This window comes from Leptidea sinapis, chromosome 37, assembly GCF_905404315.1.
Source record: "Leptidea sinapis chromosome 37, ilLepSina1.1, whole genome shotgun sequence".
NCBI lineage: Eukaryota > Metazoa > Arthropoda > Insecta > Lepidoptera > Pieridae > Leptidea > Leptidea sinapis.
In genome coordinates this window covers 1,782,159-1,802,378 of record NC_066301.1, presented here as the reverse complement: position 1 = coordinate 1,802,378, position 20,220 = coordinate 1,782,159, and the positions used below count along the sequence as shown (strand labels likewise).

The following is a 20,220-nucleotide window of genomic DNA, read 5'->3' as shown; positions in this document are numbered from 1 at the left end:
TCTTAGAAAATCAGTGAAGTTGTCCAGAAAACGTAAACCAGTCCTTGCAAACGACGTAAAAAGATGACTCAAGAGATGCGGGATAGCATTGAGTAAGCACATAAGTACCTATTTTTATTAAAATTATATACATCGTAATTGGCATTATGAGTTAATATTTAATGTTGTTGGTTTTAAAATCATATTAAAACCAACAACATTAAATATTTTGGCTAGCCTATATGTTTATATTAATATAATCATGCATTTTCGTTTTATTACAACACCAAATAACAAATATTCTCGAGTCTAATGTAGGAAACTATTACCTACACATTGCAGCGTAGTAAGGAAAGTTCGAATTTGACTTCAAAAATACTTGAGATCCAAGTTATAGGTACATATAGCTCTACGTAAGCAAGTGTATGACCATGAGTTCCAATGTTTAGTACAAATATGTTTTATTTCAATGAAATAATTTTGTTTTTTTAAGGGGTATTCCAAATAACATAAATTCTGGAAGACAATGCATAGACGTGGTGAGTATTTATATAATGTATACAATGTAACAATTTGACAGCATTATTTAAACAGTCAGGATTAGAAAAAAAATACGGGTTGCACTCCGGGAGTGCCTGCTGGTTAAAGTTTTTACTTCTGTAAAAACTTAAATATTAACGTTGAGCATTTGTGAACATTTTGGAATGGGAATCATTTCGCACGAATTGCTTTATTTATCAGTATAAAAGTACTAGCATGTGGTTAAATACAATATTCATCTATTGCGCTATCATCCACAGAAAGAGGAATCACAGGAGAAGTTTTACGCGCTTTTTTTGAAGGTAACCATGTCATTTCGTCCCGGGAACACCACCCAAGGAAGTTCATTCCACAGCTTCGTAGTACGTGGAAGAAACCTCCTTAAAAACCGCACTGTGGAGGACCGCGACACATCCAGATGGTGGGGATGATATCCTAACTTGTGGCGTGTCGTGCGAAGATGGAATTCGGCGGCAGGAATCAGGTGGAACAGCTCTTCGGAACACTCCCCGTGATAAATGCGGTAGAAGACACACAATGAAGCGATGTCTCTACGCATCGCCAAGTGATCCGGCCGTTCACAGAGCACTAGGTCCCCAACAATTCGAGCTGCTCTGCGTTGCACGCGCTCAAATGGAGCTGATTCTCTGGTGCGCCAGACCAGAGATGACAGCAATACTCCATATGTGGCCGGACCTGCACTTTGTAGAGCGCTAGAATGTGGACCGGCTTGAAGTATTGCCATGCTGTATCTATAACGCCCAGTTTCTTCGGAGCCAATTCGTGGCCGCGGAATTGGCAATTGCTCGAGATTTCGAGACCCAGAATTCCGATACTAGGCGGGGCTGTAAGGAAAGTATTGTCGAAGAGCGGTGATACGACGAACGAGATTTTTTTAAGTGGTAAACGTGCAATCTTTTGTCTACTGGAGGTGAAGTTGGACAAGGTTCAATTTACCCCCTTCCGCGACCTTCTCAAGAGAGGACTCTATAGAAGACACAAGTTTCTCCCGGCACTGGTCGACGATTTCGCTCGAGAGACCTGCATGGCCCGTGTATCCGGCATCCCCCGTGCTGTCGTCTGCATAGCAATGTATATTGGAGGTGTCCAACATATCATTGATATGCAGAAGAAACAGTGTGGGAGATAGCACAAAGCCTTGGGGCACTCCAGCGTTTACGGGTTTAGGATTCGAGCATTACCTTCGATAACGACCTGTATGCTGCGCCCAGTGAGGAAGCTGGAGATCCACTTGCATAAGCTCTCAGGAAGGAAATCCCAAATGATGGAAGTTTTGAGAGGAGCGCCTTGTGCCATACACGATCAAAGGCCTTCGCTATATCCAGGCTAACTGCCAGGCCTTCCCCTTGCTTTTGTTTGCCACCACCCATCTATGTGTTAGGTATACCAGAAGATCACCTGCTGACCGACCATGGCGAACTGTCGTTAATCAACTGGTGACCCTCTAGGTATACCAAGACCTGGCGGATAATTATGCTCTCCATGATTTTGGAGAGCAGATCCGACCTGTTCCTTTTTTTTGGATCGGTTGGACAAGGGCTGACCCTCCTTGAGTCAGGGACTACGCCTTTTGTATATGATTGCCGGAATAAACGCATTAGCACCGGCGTCAACTCGCCTAACAATTTCTGTCTGAACTGTATTTCAGGCATAGAGCTCTGACACTGCGGGATGGTCGGCGGTTGTCGTCAAGGGTCGAGTTGGAGGGAAAAAGATATAATATAAATAAATATTTTTAAGGACCTTTAAGAAGTTGCTCACATGGTAATATAGACTTTGGATTGCAATTGAAAGAAAATAAGGGCTAGTTTCCAATCTAAAATTAAAATGCAAAATACGAAATGTTAGCATGTTAGTATGCAAGTTACGAAACTTTTCCATTTTTATTTTAAGTACTACCAAGCATGGCGGTTAATAATACGGTTTGTCAATCAAAATTAGTTCGCTTACACAAAATATATTCGCTTGCTTTTTGAAGTTATACTTCTTTAGGCGCGTTATGAAAAAATTATGAGAGTGAAATTTTAAGATGCGCGCGCATCACTGTAACACAAAAGTAACAGGTTGTAGTTGGGTACTAAAATTGTCTGACGTTTGCGACATTGGTTATTTGTTTTGGTTTCTTCCTCCATTATTAAGACAGGCAAAGGGTTCAAACCCATACAGCCGTATTCATTATTTAATAATTAATTGTCAATGCCAGTTTTGCAAGATTTTTACAAAATTTTTCTTTGTAAAAACGTAGAGTAGCACGAGGAATAAATCCTTTTTATGATTTTTGCTTCGTTAGGCCAAAGAAGTATAACTTCTTGCGTGCATACACAAGCACACACACACTTCTTTTCTACCTTGCTGGAGCTACAATAGAGATGTTACTCTCTCTCAGGTAGATGCCCAGTCAATAATTTCAACAACAAATACCTATTCCAAATAATATATTATCTCTGGCGCTAGATAATTATTATCATTAATTTACACAAGCTAAGTCTAGCTGAATCCTCAGTTTCAAAGGGCAGAATGTCTCCTTTATCTGGTCCAAACCCCGTTCTTAGTTATATATAATTCTTGTACAGCTAGGGTGTTATGTATTGACGTCATCATTGGGACCTACAATACTGTGTACAATGTATAATTTGAAGTTGTAATTAAATAAAACATTTTAATTATTAAATTTATAACCTTTATTTGATAGCCCATCACTGAAATAATACTATAAAAGTATACAAAATAATGTATTAAATACTCTCTTTGCTAATTTTATATCTAGACATACGTAACCATTTTTAACATACGTAAGTTTTACTGTACGCACTTCTATTCACTTCCATACACTCTTATAATAGGTATATTTTGATTTTAAAGAAAATCACTCAGCATTTAATTAAATCTACTAATCTATTTAAGTTAATGTGATTATCATTTCATCAAGAAATTCCATAGGACGATGTGATTAAAATATGGAATGTTGTATTAAATACGTGAATTTAAATCTCTAGAGTCTTGTTATTGTCCTAGAGGTCTTGTTTCGGGTTTCTAATAAGGGTTAAATTATGAAATTGCTGTGATTAGTACTGTCTACTTTGGATTAAATATGTTATAATTATTAAAATCACTAGCGCAACATTACATAGACTTTAAAGTAAAGATAGATAAACTGAAAATTAGAAACATTTTGAAATGAGTTCTGGCGTGGAAATAACGCAGCAGAAACAGCTCACAATATTATCTAATGCTGTGTTTGTAGAGAACCCATCAATTCCTAGAATTAACCCAGAGGTAGACCATCCACTAAGGAGAATAAAAATGAATTGAACTTAACATATCTCTCTCACCAATAGGGTTTTATCGCTTACCCAGTTCGCGCTAACCATAGGCACATTAAAACTAATGATTTTACTTACAAAATATTATGCTAATAAATACTTTTTTTAGAGCCAATTTTAAAGATTATAATTTAATTATATAATATGTAAGAATTATAACATATTGATTAATAATCAATTTTTTTTTATAAAATTGGCATAATGTTTGTTAGTTATTAGGCTGTAGTATATCTTGATGCGTGTCATATTATAATTATGTCCATGCGTTCACTGGGTATGACAGGCCGCGGTCGGCAAAAAATACCTACCACTGCGTGGTTAGCTCACACATTTGTTCAACCTTCTATCCGCAAATTTAATATTTAATAATGAGTCACATACGCATCGGTATAAAAATTGATATATTATATCGAATATTCAATAAACCATTCAAAGTTAATCTACACTTATTGTTCTAAATGAGCCTGCGGTCCCCAAAAACTCTGTGTTAAATTGATCTGTCTGTCTGTATGACTCCTCTGTTTTCGCGTTCATCATTTCCGTTAAATGCTTTTGAAATTTGTCGGAACATAGCTCTTCCATAAGATTATCTGAAAATTATAGAAATAAAGGTTAGTATGACTATTATTTAGTAATACATGTAGCTATGGGGTGATCACTATAGATTGTAAACAATCTTTAGCGGCATCGTAATACAATGGGCAAGGAGAATCACTTACAATCTTAATATTAATATTGCTCGCGTCTAGCTTCATGAATTAATAAATATATTTATAAAGGTGACGGTAGTTTACTTGAATATAAAGGTTATTACATTTTCATATTCGCTTTACTTGTCATTTCTATACCCTGTACTCTATTTCTCGTAGCCATTCTAACACCTACACTTTTGTTCTATTTTCTTTAGAAATGTGCATGAAAATAGTCTGGCCATAAGTATTGCTTTTTCTAGAGGTCCGGAATAGGTTGAGCTTTAATGAGAAGAAGTGGCAAAAAACTCATTGCCACTCTTTAAATCAACATTATAAATGTTTATATATATAATATACCTTAATATACAATAATGTGTACATAAAATATACATTCGTTTTACAAATCTTTTCATTTACAATATATTATGTGAGGCGATACAAGAAAAATACTTAATGCTTTTCATGAGTAAGTCAAAAATAAAAGTAAATTACTAAGTAAAAACAAAAGAGCAATTTAATTCATAATTATATAAAAGTAAATTGAATGTTAGCGTATAGGAAATACGCTAACATGTCAAAACAATATAAAAAGATAAGTTATTTCACAAATATTACAAGCTACAATACAGCCAATTCAATATAATCACTTAAATACAATATACAATATATTTTGTCAATACTTTTTTGTTTTGAATTGTACTAATCAGGTTTCTCTTAAATTGTGCTACTGTATCTCCAAAAACATCTATATATAATAATAATAATATATAGGTCGCTTGTTTGAAATTATTGTTGTTTTGTCGTAAGAGCCTAGTCGTCGGATCTACCTGATCGAGCAAACGGTTTATATTTTGCCAGTTGAGCTGCTCTAGTGCTTTTGAATTCTATTTTTTTCCATTACTTTCATTTTGATCAGGCGCCTCTATTTAACTGTAGTCATTGATTTAGGGGATGTCCTTTATAAAAATATAACCACCAAGCTTTCAGATCTTCTTTGATGTAACGCTATAGAGTCTTGGTGGGAATCTTCATTTCTAAACAATTTATTATTTTTAAAGTGATATCTCTTACTTCTGGGACTAATTGAATTGAATTTGTAACCAAAATTTATGAACGATGCGGGATTCGAACCCACGACCTCTCGGCTTCTGTCTGAGTGCTCTTTCACTGACACAACAGTTCAGATACGTGTGTGACGTATAATCTTTTATGTCTCTCAGGTTATGATTTCATCTACAGGATCTACTTTACAGTTGATAGCCTGCTCAACCCCATTAATTGTATAGTAGGAAATTGAGATTTTTTTTTTCATTTCTTGCGGTAAATTGTTTGATTCGTTAAAGGATTTCATCTAGGTTTGACTGTTTTAAATGCCTTTTAGATCCAATAACATGTGTAACGTACCGACCTTTTATAGTCTTCGACAGATGATGTGGTGGCATATCTATTGATAAAATGATATCCGAGCATATCTAGCTTTTGAAGTGGCTTGAAAATGACAATGACGTCATCACTTAAATTACATTTTCTGTTCCCCATTCCATTATTGTGATTTAATATTAACTTCGAAAAAAAATTATAATGAAATCGCGGGAGCCGATTGAAGCTTTTATATAGTTAAAATAAATAAGGTTTTTAAATTTTAACAGTTTTTATTGGCTAGTTGCAACTAGAGTTTTTTCTCTCTCCTAATATTCTTATTCTTCTCCTCATAGTATTATTCATGTACTTATTTTTACGGCAAAACTTATATTGGTGAAACTCATTCTTTTTATTAAGCATTTAAACAGTTTGAATTTAATCAAAAACCAAAAAAACTCACCATTAAGTTCTTTTATGGAAATCTCCTCACCTCCACAGTCAGATGGTAAGATTTGCTGTGGAACTTCACCATACAGACCAGAATAATCTTTGAATACATGTACACGGCCAATAAGCTTCTCACTTAGAACCTGTTTGAGTAAAGACATTAACGTGTCGACTGCTTTCGATGTCGATATTATATTGAGTGATTTAATTCTTAGACCGTATCCCTCCTGAAAATAAATTGTACAAATTATATCAAAGAATTAAGTTTTTCATAATTAAAATAATATGTTTATTCGTACGGTATTACATTTATCCCTAATAGATTTCTTTTTTCTGCTACAAAAATGCATTTTATATGTAAACTTTGAAAGGAAAAGTTGAGTCCTGAATTTGGCATTGCATTCATTAATGTCTTATTAACCAACTTTGAAATTTTCCACAGTTTGGGTGATTCAGATAGGTACAAATAATAGCATCACAACGAAAATCTCACTGAGCTGCGATGTATATTAGAATCAATTAATATGAAACCAGGGTGTCTCTCAGAGTGTTTCCCATTGGTAATAATTTCCCAATAAATCTTGCATGAAAATAAATCTCAGTTTCACGATATGTTTTTAATTTTCAGTTGTAGATCGCTCGCAGTAATTTATCTCAACGAAAACGTATAACTTTAAAAAATATATTATTACTGTAGCATAAGATGTAGCACTCATTAATAATGCAGATTTCTACTAGTCAGTCATTTCAGAGATTAAGCTCCAAAAATCCACAAAACAAGCATCCTTAACTAAAATTGTGTAATTTTTGAACCACATAATATTACGTAACATAAATCCCAAAAAGTGCTTTCAAAGAAAATAGTGACATCAATAATATAAAACGAACTCAACCGTTAGTAAATTAAAAAAAAATATTATAACTAACATTTCTGGTCAACTTTCTCGTATTCTTTAAAGAGGCCACATGAGACTATATTTTCTTTAATATATAATAATACTATAGAAAAAATATGTTGTGTGCTATTTTTATTTTGCAGTGGTGCGCCCGTACTGACCTCGTGGAGTACCAATTAAGCCTTTTAATTAAAAATTACAAAAAGTTGCAGGAGTCACGAGATATTCGTAAGATCTCTTCTGTAAGGATATTTTTTTTCAAAACTTCCATACTGTCGCAATAATAATATCAGCGGCCATCTTTGACTTCAATCAATATGACTACTATATACAAACATAAAGGAAATTTTCAATGTTGTTCACTTTCATCGTCATATTTTTTTAGTTATTTTTTTAATTGTAACTTGTAAGTATTCTGAATTGACAAGCAACACGGAAATCCTTCAAAAGTGATTTGTTTTAATTTGTGTTGCTTACCTTCATTCACTATTTTGTTAAAACAATAAACTCGTGTTCATTAGCTGACGTGAAGTCTAAAGAAACATACAGAGGATTGGACTGCATACTTACTGTGACAATTTTTAGTATGTGTTGAAGTTCCACTAAGTTAAGATTTTTGATGACCTCCATAAGATTTATATCCGTGTAATCTAGAATTGCTATAAAGCCGTTAGCGTAGTCAGTCGCCAGAATATACTCACACATCTAAAAGAAATCCACAACTTAATCGGACAAGAAATAATTAAGTAAGAAAAATAAAATCGTATTATACAGGTAATCACAGAAATTTTCGGAAATATTTATGTAAAGTAATTTTAAAAAGTAAATTAGATCACTTCATAGCCATATTGGTTAATAATCCTTACTGGCTGCCAACTTTTTGTAGAAGGGATAGAGTATGTCCTATTTCAGTATATATTCTGCCGTGAAGCAGTAATGTGTAAGCATTACTGTGTTTCGATCTGAAGGGCGCCGTAGCTAGTGAAATTACTGGGCAAATGAGACTTCACATCTTATGTCTCAAGCTGACGAGCGCAGTTATATTGCCGCTCAGAATTTTTGTGTTTTACAATAATCTTGAGTGGCGCTGCATTGTATTGGGCAAGGCGTATCAGTTACCATTAGCTGAACGTCCTGCTCGTATAGTCCCTTATTTTCATTAAAAAAAAAAAAATTTTCTACACATTGAACTGACTGACTGAGACGCCTCAGGTTTATTGAAATTACTTGAATTGCTCACGGGGTGCCCTCACTGATTAAGAAGCAGACACAGACCAGTCGATCATAAAAAAGTTGATCAGGAAAACAACAAAACTAACACGCCCTCTCCCTTGATTTTGAAACCACCACACATCAATGAATGACGTTCGCCAATATCAGCTCACGTTTTCAAGATTATCATCATGGTGATTCTCTAGATATCTGTCACCCCGCCAAGTCGAGCAAAAACATCGCCAACTTATTATTATATGGATCTCACAACTTTCAACGGTAAAAGAACTAAGTTGCCAGACTTCGTTTTTTTACATGTTGTGTTTCAGGTGGCATTGCATTGTCATAAATATTGATATCTTTATTCTTTATTTTTTCATAACCTTAGTTGTGTCTTTTCCTACAGCATCTAGTTTGTTTATGCGCTCCGAGCGCGCTCAATAGATATGGCGAACGAACGAATGCTTACTTAGTTCCTCGCCTAATTAATGAATTACCCACTGATGTACGGAACTGTATAAATCCTTGTAATATTAAGAAAAAACTGAAGTCATACTTTTTAAGTCACTTAAAATAAATATATTTACACAATTTATCTAACTGGCACTAATGTTCTGTAGTTAATGTACCTAGATTTAACTCTTTGTTAGCATATATTACAAACCCGTGTGGTTTTCTAATGCTAGCTTTAAGTATTTTCTTTTGTAAACTTTAATGTAAATAAATAAAGTTTATTTGTAAAATTTACTCAATTGCTTACAAGTCTATTTTTATGATACAAAAGACGATATCAGCTCACCATTGCAAAGAGTTTGTAGAAATCAAGAAATGGCATTTTGAAGCTCTTCACAACTGGTTTAAATATATAAATACGATAGTGGTCATCCGTCAGTTTTGGTAGTAAAACGTTCATTCTGAAAAACAAAACCATATCTCACTTTCATTCATTATCATAGTCTTAATTTTTTTCACTATAAAAAAATCAAAAGACTGCTTCTTTGAATAAAAAATTCTTCATTCAATCTAACCTGATTGGAAATATTTATTTTAAACAAGGCAAAACCGCAAATGTTTTTTTCGACATTTGGAAGCTCATGCCAAATCAAAGTGATAAAGATGAAATACTTTAATAGATATTTAATTACACTCGTATGGACTTGTGAATTGTAGCATAATATGTATGCATATACTATACAACATCGGACAAGTGCGAGTCGAACTGAGCCACAGATAGTTCCGTAAGAATTTGTAGGTGGGTGTCAAAAAGTGAAAAGGCTTTTTTTCATTCTTCGTCATAAGTCTTAAACAGCATCTTTACATCACAAAAAATTATTATAAATCTGTTTAAGCTTGTGCCAATGAAGCATTTCATGTAATGTAGGGACCGCGGTTCCTTGCTTTATAACCCTATTTTTTATGAATTAATTATGAATGTATGGAATGGCCTCCGGTCCTCGACACTAACCTATGCGACACATAGCGGCACTAGGTCGCTACTTCACGCCGGTATTCTGTGCGAGTGTGGTAATTAACCCGGACGAGTCTGGCCCGATGCTGACATCATACGACGGCAGCGTGACTCTCCCACTTCTAAAAAGTCCTTAGTCGCCTCTTACAGCACCCATGGGCCTGGGACTCCTCTATTCTTATTACGCCCCGGGGAAAGAACAGGGTAAAATTCTAGGTCCATGGTCAAAAAATTACTCTGTAAATTTGGATTCTCTTAAGAGTGTCGAAATATACGTCGTTGTTGTGGCATTAACGGCCATATTTTTATTACGTTTATGTAGAAATTTGATCTTTTGACCTCCACGCATTCCCGAGATAAAGGGTCTTGACAGACAGAAAGACAGATGGATGGGCGGACAACAAAGTGATCCGGGATAAGTGATAAGGGATCCGCTTTTTTTACTTTTAAGATACGCAACCCTAATAAGGCATTCCTAATAATAATAAAAATAAATTTATATTCTCGGTACTAGTTGGCTCGTCAAAGTTTCTACCGCTCATCTTTGGGAATGCTGTTATGAAGTCAATGAACGGATTAAATGCCGCAAATTGAGCTGGGAAGGGCACACACTGCAACCTCCATCGTAAAGGTGATTGAATTAAAACCTGACAGCTGACTGTCATCGAACGAAACGAAAGTAATCAGAATGACCTCGACTGAAATCAAGACACTTGCTTGCGATTTATTAGGATGGAGATGCACTTTGAATGCCATCTGCTCTAGGGTGTGAAGCAATTCAATTCAAGTGAAGTGAAGTTAATACCTTTATTTTTTATCAGAAGTGCTATTCGAAAACTGGCTATACGAATTCATTATCCGCACACAAGGTATATGATACGGAAGTCAATACAATAGCCAGAGATGCCCTAAAAATCTATGCCATAGAGTCAAACTGATCGGCAAAGAGTAAATACAAACCTTTTTTTTTTGTTGACTTGGCACCATCTTTAAAAGGCACGTAAAATTTATATTTCAAAACCATTTAAATAACATATCAATAAAGAACTATTTTATAAAATAATAAAAAGTGATATAAACTTACATTGATTCAGAAAAATATTGCAGATCTTCTTTTGGATTGAAAACCCCAAAATATTGTGGCAATATTGATCTTAAGGTACACATCTTATCCAACTTTTTCTTTGCCCTTTCTATAGATCCTTTACTTGTTATTATTAGTCTTTCTAAGTATTCTCGAGCTGAAACATAATATAAATAAGTATTTAAAAGATGAAAACTCATTATATCAAAACAACAAAATTCTTTTCAATTGACAAAAAATTTTCTATACAGTCATGTTTCTTAATATTTTCTCGGGCGCCTGCTTTGACTATCTACAAAAATAATAAATGCTTATAACATAGCGAGCTTTAAGAAAAATCCTGTTGTTGGTATTTATGAAGTAGAAGGTCGCGGAAAAGAAAAAAAAGTTCAATTATGTACAAAAAGAAATGAGATGCCATCAAAACATAACTTGTAAAAAAGCCAAGTCTCGAAACTCAGTACATCTACCGTAAAAATTTGTGAGATCCTAGTTTTTTTCTGTTCTGTGGGTACTTCTGTACTTAAGGGTCCTTCTGTCTTAAGTTATTACGTAATTAGCTAATCTAAAAACATCTGATAGTGCCCATATCAAAATTAAAAATATTTTATGTTTTAAATAAATATACTAACTTGGCCATCGTATAAAAACATAATACTATATCTCACAAGTAAGACAAGAAGATTGAGTTCGTAACAGCATTCTATGAAAATTTAATTACATAGAAAATATATTTCGTCATTATATATAAAAAAAAAATATATTACAGAGATAATTTAAGTATGTACGTAAGACAATGATTAGTTAACCAGATTGTAAACCAGTAATAAGGAAACATAAAAAGCCGTGTCCGTGAATTAAAATTGTTTGGATGTAGCTAAACATGAATTTCATTAGAAATTTGCATTAATTATACTAAGTATTTTTGCAGAAGTTGAAAATATTATGATCTTATCTCAGTCTTGTTGTTTTTTAAACATTACTTGCTGCAAACTATGTGTAATGTTGTGTATAAAAAATAAAATTGTAATGCTATATTTTGTCGATCTAGTTTCTATAATGTGTCCTCATATGCCCCATTCCCTAAATTTATTGTAATTGGTCTATTTAATTTAAGGGTTTTCTAAATTCACAACCACTTTCCTTACTATTCCTAACAATTATGAATTTCAAATAAAAAAAAAAATTATCGCGGCATTTCATCCTTAGTTACTGTAATCAAACTCTTAAGTGATTGTACTGACAGCTTTTTAGAATATAGCTGAATTATTAATATTAAAAGAATAAAATTGAAAACAAAGTTCTTTCATTACAGTTCTGGGCTTCTTACATGAGAGACAGACAGCAGTAGACTTTAATGGATACGAATCGGAGCCCTACTTTACGAGATCTGGAGTAAATCAAGGCAGTAACCTTGGACCTCTTGGAATTTATCATAACGATAAACGATCTGCCCGAGGTCCTAAGGCACAGCAAAGGTCTCCTTTTTGCAGATGACGTGAAGTTAATGCTCCAAATAAGAGAAAAATCGAATTGCGACCACCTACAAGACGACATCTCAAAACTTATAGACTGGAGAGAACAAATTGAACTTAAATCCTGCTAAGTGTTGTGTCTTAAGTTTTACCCGAGCCAGTAAACCTTTATTGTACAACTACAAGATAGGCACGGATACAGTGCAGCGCGTGAAGCAGATACAGGATCTGGGTGTTTTATTTACATCGAACTTGATGTTTAGAGAGCATATAATTAAGACCTGCATAAAGGCCTATAGGAATTTATTTTTTTGTTTTGAGACACTAAAGAGTTCACTAATATTACAACCGTCAAGGTACTTTATAATGCGCTGGTAAGGACCCGTTTTGACTACAGCTCGGCGATATGAGCCCTTTAGAAGTACAGGTTGATGTTAGAGCATGTCCAAAACAAATTCGTTAGGCACCTATACTTCAACTTGTATGGAGTATACCCATTTTACCCACTTATGCATCCGACACTGTTCGTGCTGGGTATGGTTGGGTATATTGAGTTGATCGTCCGTAGGGATTTTTTTCTCGCAGCGTATGAGGTGAAGTTGTTGCGCAGGAAGGAGCACAACCCGGGAGTTCTGTGCTGCTTGAGTCTCCGTGTGCCGGACCGGTACGTGTGGAGGCGCCTCCGTCCGCCACTACTATCCATTCCGATGGCGAGAACAAATGTGTTGGCAAAATCGTCTTTAACCAGAGCCCTTCGCCATATAAATGAACTCCACAACAAAGTGGACATTATTTATTGTTTTTTTTTAGGTTATAGTAAATAGTTCAATATAATTATAATATGTTCAAGTTTTTTGTATTTTCTTGTGTGATTTATTATTTGTAATGTAATGTTTGATTGTATGTTAAGTCTTAGATTGATTTGTTTGTTGTTTGCTGTGTTTGTTTGTAACTGTCGCATTAGGTAATACCTGTAATGATAGTTGCTATGTGTGTGTGATAAATAAATATAAAAAGGAGCAGATTTTGACCCTGCAGACTACCTTATTCAGGGATAAATCATTTGTGGCTAAACCTATTTGACATACGTGGCAGCTACATGTTAACGAACATTTTGAATTGGAGGTGCTTTTTTATAAAAAAATTCTTTTACGAACATAATGATTGAATAGCACAATTGTTCTGCTTTGAATACTTTTGGCATTATGTTTAAGCATTATTGTGTTTTGGTCTGAAAGGCACCGTATATTGTGAAATTATTGGGCAAATGAGGCTTAACATAGCTTAACATCTTGTCTCAAAGTGACGAGCGTAATTGTAGTGCAACTCAGAATTTTTGGGTTTTACAAAAATCTTAAGCGGCACTGCATTGTAATGGATAGGGCGTATCAAATACCATTAGCTGAACGACCTGCTCGTCTGGAACATTATTTTCATTAATAAAAAAATTACTATGAAATAATCATCGAATTAAGAAATTACTTTATCTGACCTTCAAGAACTAACATGATAGTAATTCTGACCTTACGGGAAGTTAAAATGTAAATGTCAGAGGCGAAATGAACTGTGAACGGACTGTAGACTACATATTTCAAAACACCAAATAAATTTTGTCATATAAATCTCCGAAAAAGATCATCGCGTTCAGTGGAAATCGAACTTTCTTGCCAAAGCAAATAGGATTCAATTTAGAATAAAAATAAAAGAGTACTAATTATCAACATTGACTATAAACATGCAGAGATGGAGCAAGCATAGTAATACTGATTAATTTAATTATATGAAACGAGCAATATTAATTAATCTAATCAATTACTAATTACTCTCAAAAAACAAAACTTAGTCTACTCTTGAACTTACAAACGTATCGTGTGTGATATTTGGAAAAATGTTAATTTTATAGTTAATCAATTAACATTATGTTTATTTACTTCAACCCTGTGATTATTTGCTACATTTTGAGACTTAAATTTTAATCATCCGTCATTTTACCGGCCACAGAAGGCTGTTTTAAGAATTTGGTAATTTGCTTGAGAACTACATCATCCATAAAAGTGAAAAATATACTAGTACATAGAAAATACGGTTATTAATATTTTGAATACTGTCCTAATCACGAAAAAAATGGTATTCCGTTGGAGCAAGGTCTGGCGAATATGGAGGGTAACGAATGGTTTCTAATTGCAGAAATTTTTAGTGGTAAGCTGTGCTTTAGGACTGTTATGGCGTTTGACCTGGGGTCAGTCTTTGCATGTTTCACTCACGTTTATCGTAAAGAATCCACTTTTCATGTCACAATTCGATCCAATATTCCTTCACTTCGTATTTTTGATAAGGATAACATTCCATGATATGCCGCTAATTCCTGGGTAGTTTGGCTTGGATCGGCTTTCACCATATCTTTCATTTCATTGTTACCTGTGTGGGCTTTCACGTGGTTCGTTTTTCAAATCAAAGTTTTTATCACGAAAACGTTTAATCCAAAATCGCACGGGGCGTTCGTTAGCCTTCCGCCGCGTTAATTCCGAGTCGTAACTCGCATTCAAAAATAACTCGAAAATTTTGTAGTATCCATTTTTTGTCTAACATGAATAAAAAAAAACAATTGCAAGTCGATAATCGAATGTTCCACATTTTTTATAAAGAAGAATTACATAGGTGCCATGTGAAAAAAGTTTCACTAAAGAATCTCAAACCGAGCAGGTTCTATGTAAATTCGAAGTACCTAGTTGCAATAAAACGGCAATTTCACTCTAACACCTATTGTAATATTTCCAATATGGAATAGCTTAGGTATATTACTCCTGAATAATATTATATATCATTACAATGGTGAAGGACGGGCTTAAATTGGTTCAGTATTCTTGCAGAAACTGTGGAATTAAAATTATAATTATTTCAATACATACAAATAAACAAATATATTTAAAGATAAATTCGTAATGATAGCTTTGCAGTGCTCGTGGATCATTAATTATTTATTATTAATTTAAATTATTTTGAATAAAGAATAAGTAAAATTAAGTCTCCATATTATCTTCATTTACTTACTTTATTCACTAAGCTCTAGTCTCTTGGACTGTTCAAGTTGCGCATATACATAATAAAATATAAATATATATATTGTTCACCTTAGAGTAATAGATTACTAGTCACCACCGCCTATAAAAATGCATTGCCGGGCAAGTTTTTGTTTTAGCTTCGAGTACTGTGGCTGGAGGCCTGGTCAAATTTATTTAAGAAAGACTCATGTCCATTTAAATCAAACACATAATATAATTATAAATACATCGAGACATGGAAAATATGTTTTAATGTTTCCAGCGGGTATCGAACCCGCACGCCAACAGCTGTATCAAATCATAGAGTGAGTACCTAGTTACCGCTCGTCGAGTGATAATATTATGAATTATTATTTGTCTTAGAAACGACGCGGGCGACGGGCGCTCCCCTCGCGCAGCGGGGCACGGGAGCGGATGGCCGGTGTCAGCGTTATAAATATTTTTGGGAGCCTACTCTTAAGAATAAACAATAGATACATATATTAGTCCGGTCAATTTAGACATTCGAATTATTACATTCGAATTATAGTTATGTTTTGAACAATTTCACTGATTTTCACCTTGTTGGGACTTTATGTAACTTCACTCTCATGTTTTGGTCTATATTGACCGGACTATAATATGTAGATGTCTATATTTTGTTCTTTTATATAAGTCTATGGCCACTTGATCTCATTTAAAGTGTTAGTACCCTTGACTTGTCCGTTGATTATAAAATTATTACTCTTGACACTGTATCACGAAGTTGCGACGTATTAATATTATAATAATAATATGTTAACGGTGATCTAAGGTTATTGACGTACTAAGCTACTAAATTTCTAATCGCCGATTAAAAGACGTACAAAAAATATCTGCGCGGCGTATATCTATATTACTTATACATTAACACAATAACTTATACAGATAGCATTAAACATTCATTCAAATTCAAATTCAATTATCTTTATTCAAAATAGGATACAAATTCACTTACTGAACGTCAAAACTACCACCCATTCAAAAAAGACTGCCTCAGACATGAGAAAAACGGGCGCAAGAAACTCAGCGGGCCTTTTTTTTATATAAGAATATGGATTACAATGTGATATTGTACAATAAAAATTTATAATTAAAGAGCCTGGGTGTTCGCTTCATTCCCAGTCTGTGGTCATAAGAAAATCGCTTGTATACCTTTCCCACACAAATGTTTTTAACAATTCTTTTAGATTTCATAATACATTTGTTTTGTACATTTTCAGGAATCATATTGAAGAAGCATTCTGTTTAGTGAAGCATTTAATTTTTCTCTTAATGATTCTTGAATTCATTCAATTCATGAATAGCCCTCTTCTGCAGCACAAATATGGTATTAATATCGACCGCACTGCCCCATAACAATATACCATAGGATATAATACTATGAAAATAATTAAAGTATACTAATCGCGCCGTATCTATGTCAGTTAACTGTCTAATTTTTTTACCGTATATGCAGCAGAACTAAGCCTATTCGCCAATACTTCAATATCCACTGGTTTTGCCACCTCTCCGTTTAATAAAATATTTGACGGACTCAGACATTTTTGACATTTGGCGCGGTAAATTTTATATATTTGGTTTTATGACTATTTAACAATATGTTATTAGCACTAAACCAGTACACGATGTCAGATAGAGCATTGCTTACTTCGTATAAAAGTCGGCGTATTTTCACTTTGAATATGAGCGAAGTGTCATCCGCAAACAATAGCAGATTGTGTTTTTTTTTCAAATTAACAACTTATTCCGTGACAGTAATGTCGAAACTCTATTGTATAAAACTCTGCCCAATAGACGCTTAGGTAGAGTTTTGCTTCAGACAATTTTGGATGATTGTGTGTCTAAGGTAAATTTTTTGTGTTTCTATTTGATAATAAAGTAAATCAGTTTTTATTAAACTTTAAAATTAAATTATTATATTAATTTATTATATTAAAAACTTATTGAATTCAACTCACAAAATTTAAAAATAAATCTTTATAATGATACTATTTTACCAATTACTTAAGTTATGATAAAATATTGGGCATCAAATTGCCCTTTTATAGTTCAAGGGCAATGATACTGGTATATATTTGACCACAAAGATTGTGAATCAACAAAAGAATGATTGAATATAACACGAATTTTAACGTTCCAAATTCAAATCATTCTATTTACTTCTGCGTTTGGAATGAAAACATGAATTACTTAACGTTGTCCTTTCGTGAGATATTAATACTTAAATCAAAATTATTGACGAGTTGTTGTGAAGGACATTAAAGCAGATATTAAGGTTACAAATTTTGTCCGGTTCTCATATTATAATGAATTTAAAGAAAGGTCGTTTAATGTGAGCTTGCACTTACCACATAATGTGTATTAGATCTAAGCTAAGATCCCGACCGTTACTTAATTATGTTATTTAATGTAAGTACTTACAAACCTAAAGGTACTTAAGTATCTTTGCCACAAATAGAAATTACAATTACTGTCCTTCCATTGATATTCACAAAAATAATGTTACCACCTAAATAGTTGGTTAGGTGAATAGTTCATTTGGCTATATATACATATCTTTGGTCTTCAGGTTAATCTTAAATCAGCTTGTTAAACTTATTAAATAGGGCTCATGCTATTTTAAGACTATCAATCACATGGTGTGATTGGACAATTCTTGTTTTGAGTCTCTAAAATTAACCAATGTAATTTGTAACACATCTGGTTTTATGACACTATGAAGTTAATTAGTTTTTTTTACTGTCCACACACATACGTCAGTGTTATATTAAATAAAACATTACAACAACTCAAATAAAGTCTATAATTACTCACGCCTTTGACTTACAAAATATTATATAGGGATGTTACTACGTTATGTTATCGATTAACATATTATGCTGACACATACACATGTTGCTGATTTTTTTTTACGACGAAGTATATACTTCAAATAACTTAAGGAATGTTTAACAAGTATTAAATGACGTCTCCTTTACTTTTTCAATAACATTAGGTTAATAATAAAAAAAATAATGTTAGTATCCATTAAGTAAAAAAGTAATTATTGATCGAAAACAACTGTATGTATAAAATTGTATGAGGCATAAACACCACGGCATACTTATAAATCGTATTTTATATACTCCAAGATGGTTTAATATAAAATATGTTATTGTTGTACACAAAACTACAGTTAATAAAGACAAGCTTAGAAGTCAAATTATTCTATTATATTAATTATTTTCTTCTCGTTCTCGTGTTAAACTTTGGCTTGACCGATTCTCATGACATTTTGAGTGCATATTGGGTAGGTCTGAGAATCGGACAACATCTATTTTTCATCCCCCTAAATGTTAAGGGTGGTCCATACGAATTTTTATTTTTTTTTGACATGTTTTTTTTATAATTTGTTTGATTATGAGTCAACATTAAAAATACATACAACTTCAAATTTTCACCAATCTTCGAGCAACAGTTACTTTTGTATTGCGATTTTAATATCGGCAATACAACGTTTGCTGGGTCAGCTAGTAATATATATTATTCATTAGCTGTCACATCTTAACGCTATCTAACTTCGATTCATCGATCTTAGACATGCCCAACCCTAACATTGGAGCTAAGCGATAGTAGTAATATTCATATATCCAATAAAAAGTTATTATAATGAACACATACTATATTATTAGTTAGATGCAAATCCTACACAAAACTTATCAAAAAATATAGTATTACTAAAAATACAAATTTATAATTACCACAAGTAGGTTAAAATTATTTTAGATTTGTATATTCCACGTACGGAACTACTTGTATCTAAAGCCTGCTGTGAGGCCTCGAGAATACAATATGTAAATATATTAATTAATCTGAAGATCACTGTGATACAAGTGTTTATTTTGAAAATACCGTATATAGAAATACAGGTTATGTTTGTTTATTTTTTATTTTCCATTAAACAATTATTAAGTCTAAAATTGGTAATAAAAATAATATACATATTTATTTTGTCTATTTAAACGTAATAGAGAAGTTAATTTATAAATTATCATCACAATATTTACAAATAAATTATTAAAATCCAATAAAATCCTTAGTAACATTTAAAATACCAGACCTAGATAGTTGCTACAAAAGGATATATAAAATGTAAACTCACAAAAATCCTTTTTAAGAAAGTGACTCTGTTTGTCAATCCAACTCTGAAGATTATCAAGTGCTTCTGTCATTCTCTTGGGTGTATCCAAATTGTACAGTTTTCTCAAATATTGTAATGTATCATTATTAAAGTCTAAAACAATTGTTTTTTGTATCGTATCCATGACTTGTAACCGGCTCTTTATCGTGAATAACCAATGAAGACTGATCTCGAGTTAGTTACACGTTATTCGTGTTGTAAGTTTTATTACTGTATCATAATATAGCTGTTTTTACATGCTCGCGGCTATAACGGAACTATTGTGATATGGGATAGAATTTCGCGGTGTCCACCATGATGTTATATCAAACCTTCATAAAATAAATATTGTGATCATATTTTATTTTAAGTTGAACAGCGTGAAGACAAGGACAAACTAGCGTACGGATCACATGATTTTAAGTGATCACCGTTGCCCACATTCTCTTGCAGCACCAGAGGGATTACAGGAGTGTTGC

The 20,220-nt window shown here is 33.3% G+C and overlaps 1 protein-coding gene across 1 annotated transcript; it reads right to left on the bottom strand.

Moving 5' to 3' along the window:
- Nucleotides 1–4,247: 4,247 nt before the first annotated feature.
- LOC126975695 (retinaldehyde-binding protein 1-like) lies at nucleotides 4,248–19,915 on the bottom strand. Its single transcript, XM_050823698.1, has 6 exons — nucleotides 19,724–19,915; nucleotides 11,025–11,181; nucleotides 9,272–9,386; nucleotides 7,831–7,965; nucleotides 6,378–6,591; nucleotides 4,248–4,453 (listed from the first exon to the last, which is right to left on the bottom strand). Exons 1-6 carry the CDS (start codon nucleotides 19,884–19,886, stop codon nucleotides 4,299–4,301), a joined length of 939 nt encoding a protein of 312 aa, XP_050679655.1. The 5' UTR covers nucleotides 19,887–19,915; the 3' UTR covers nucleotides 4,248–4,298.
- Between the last annotated feature and the right edge of the window lie 305 nt (nucleotides 19,916–20,220).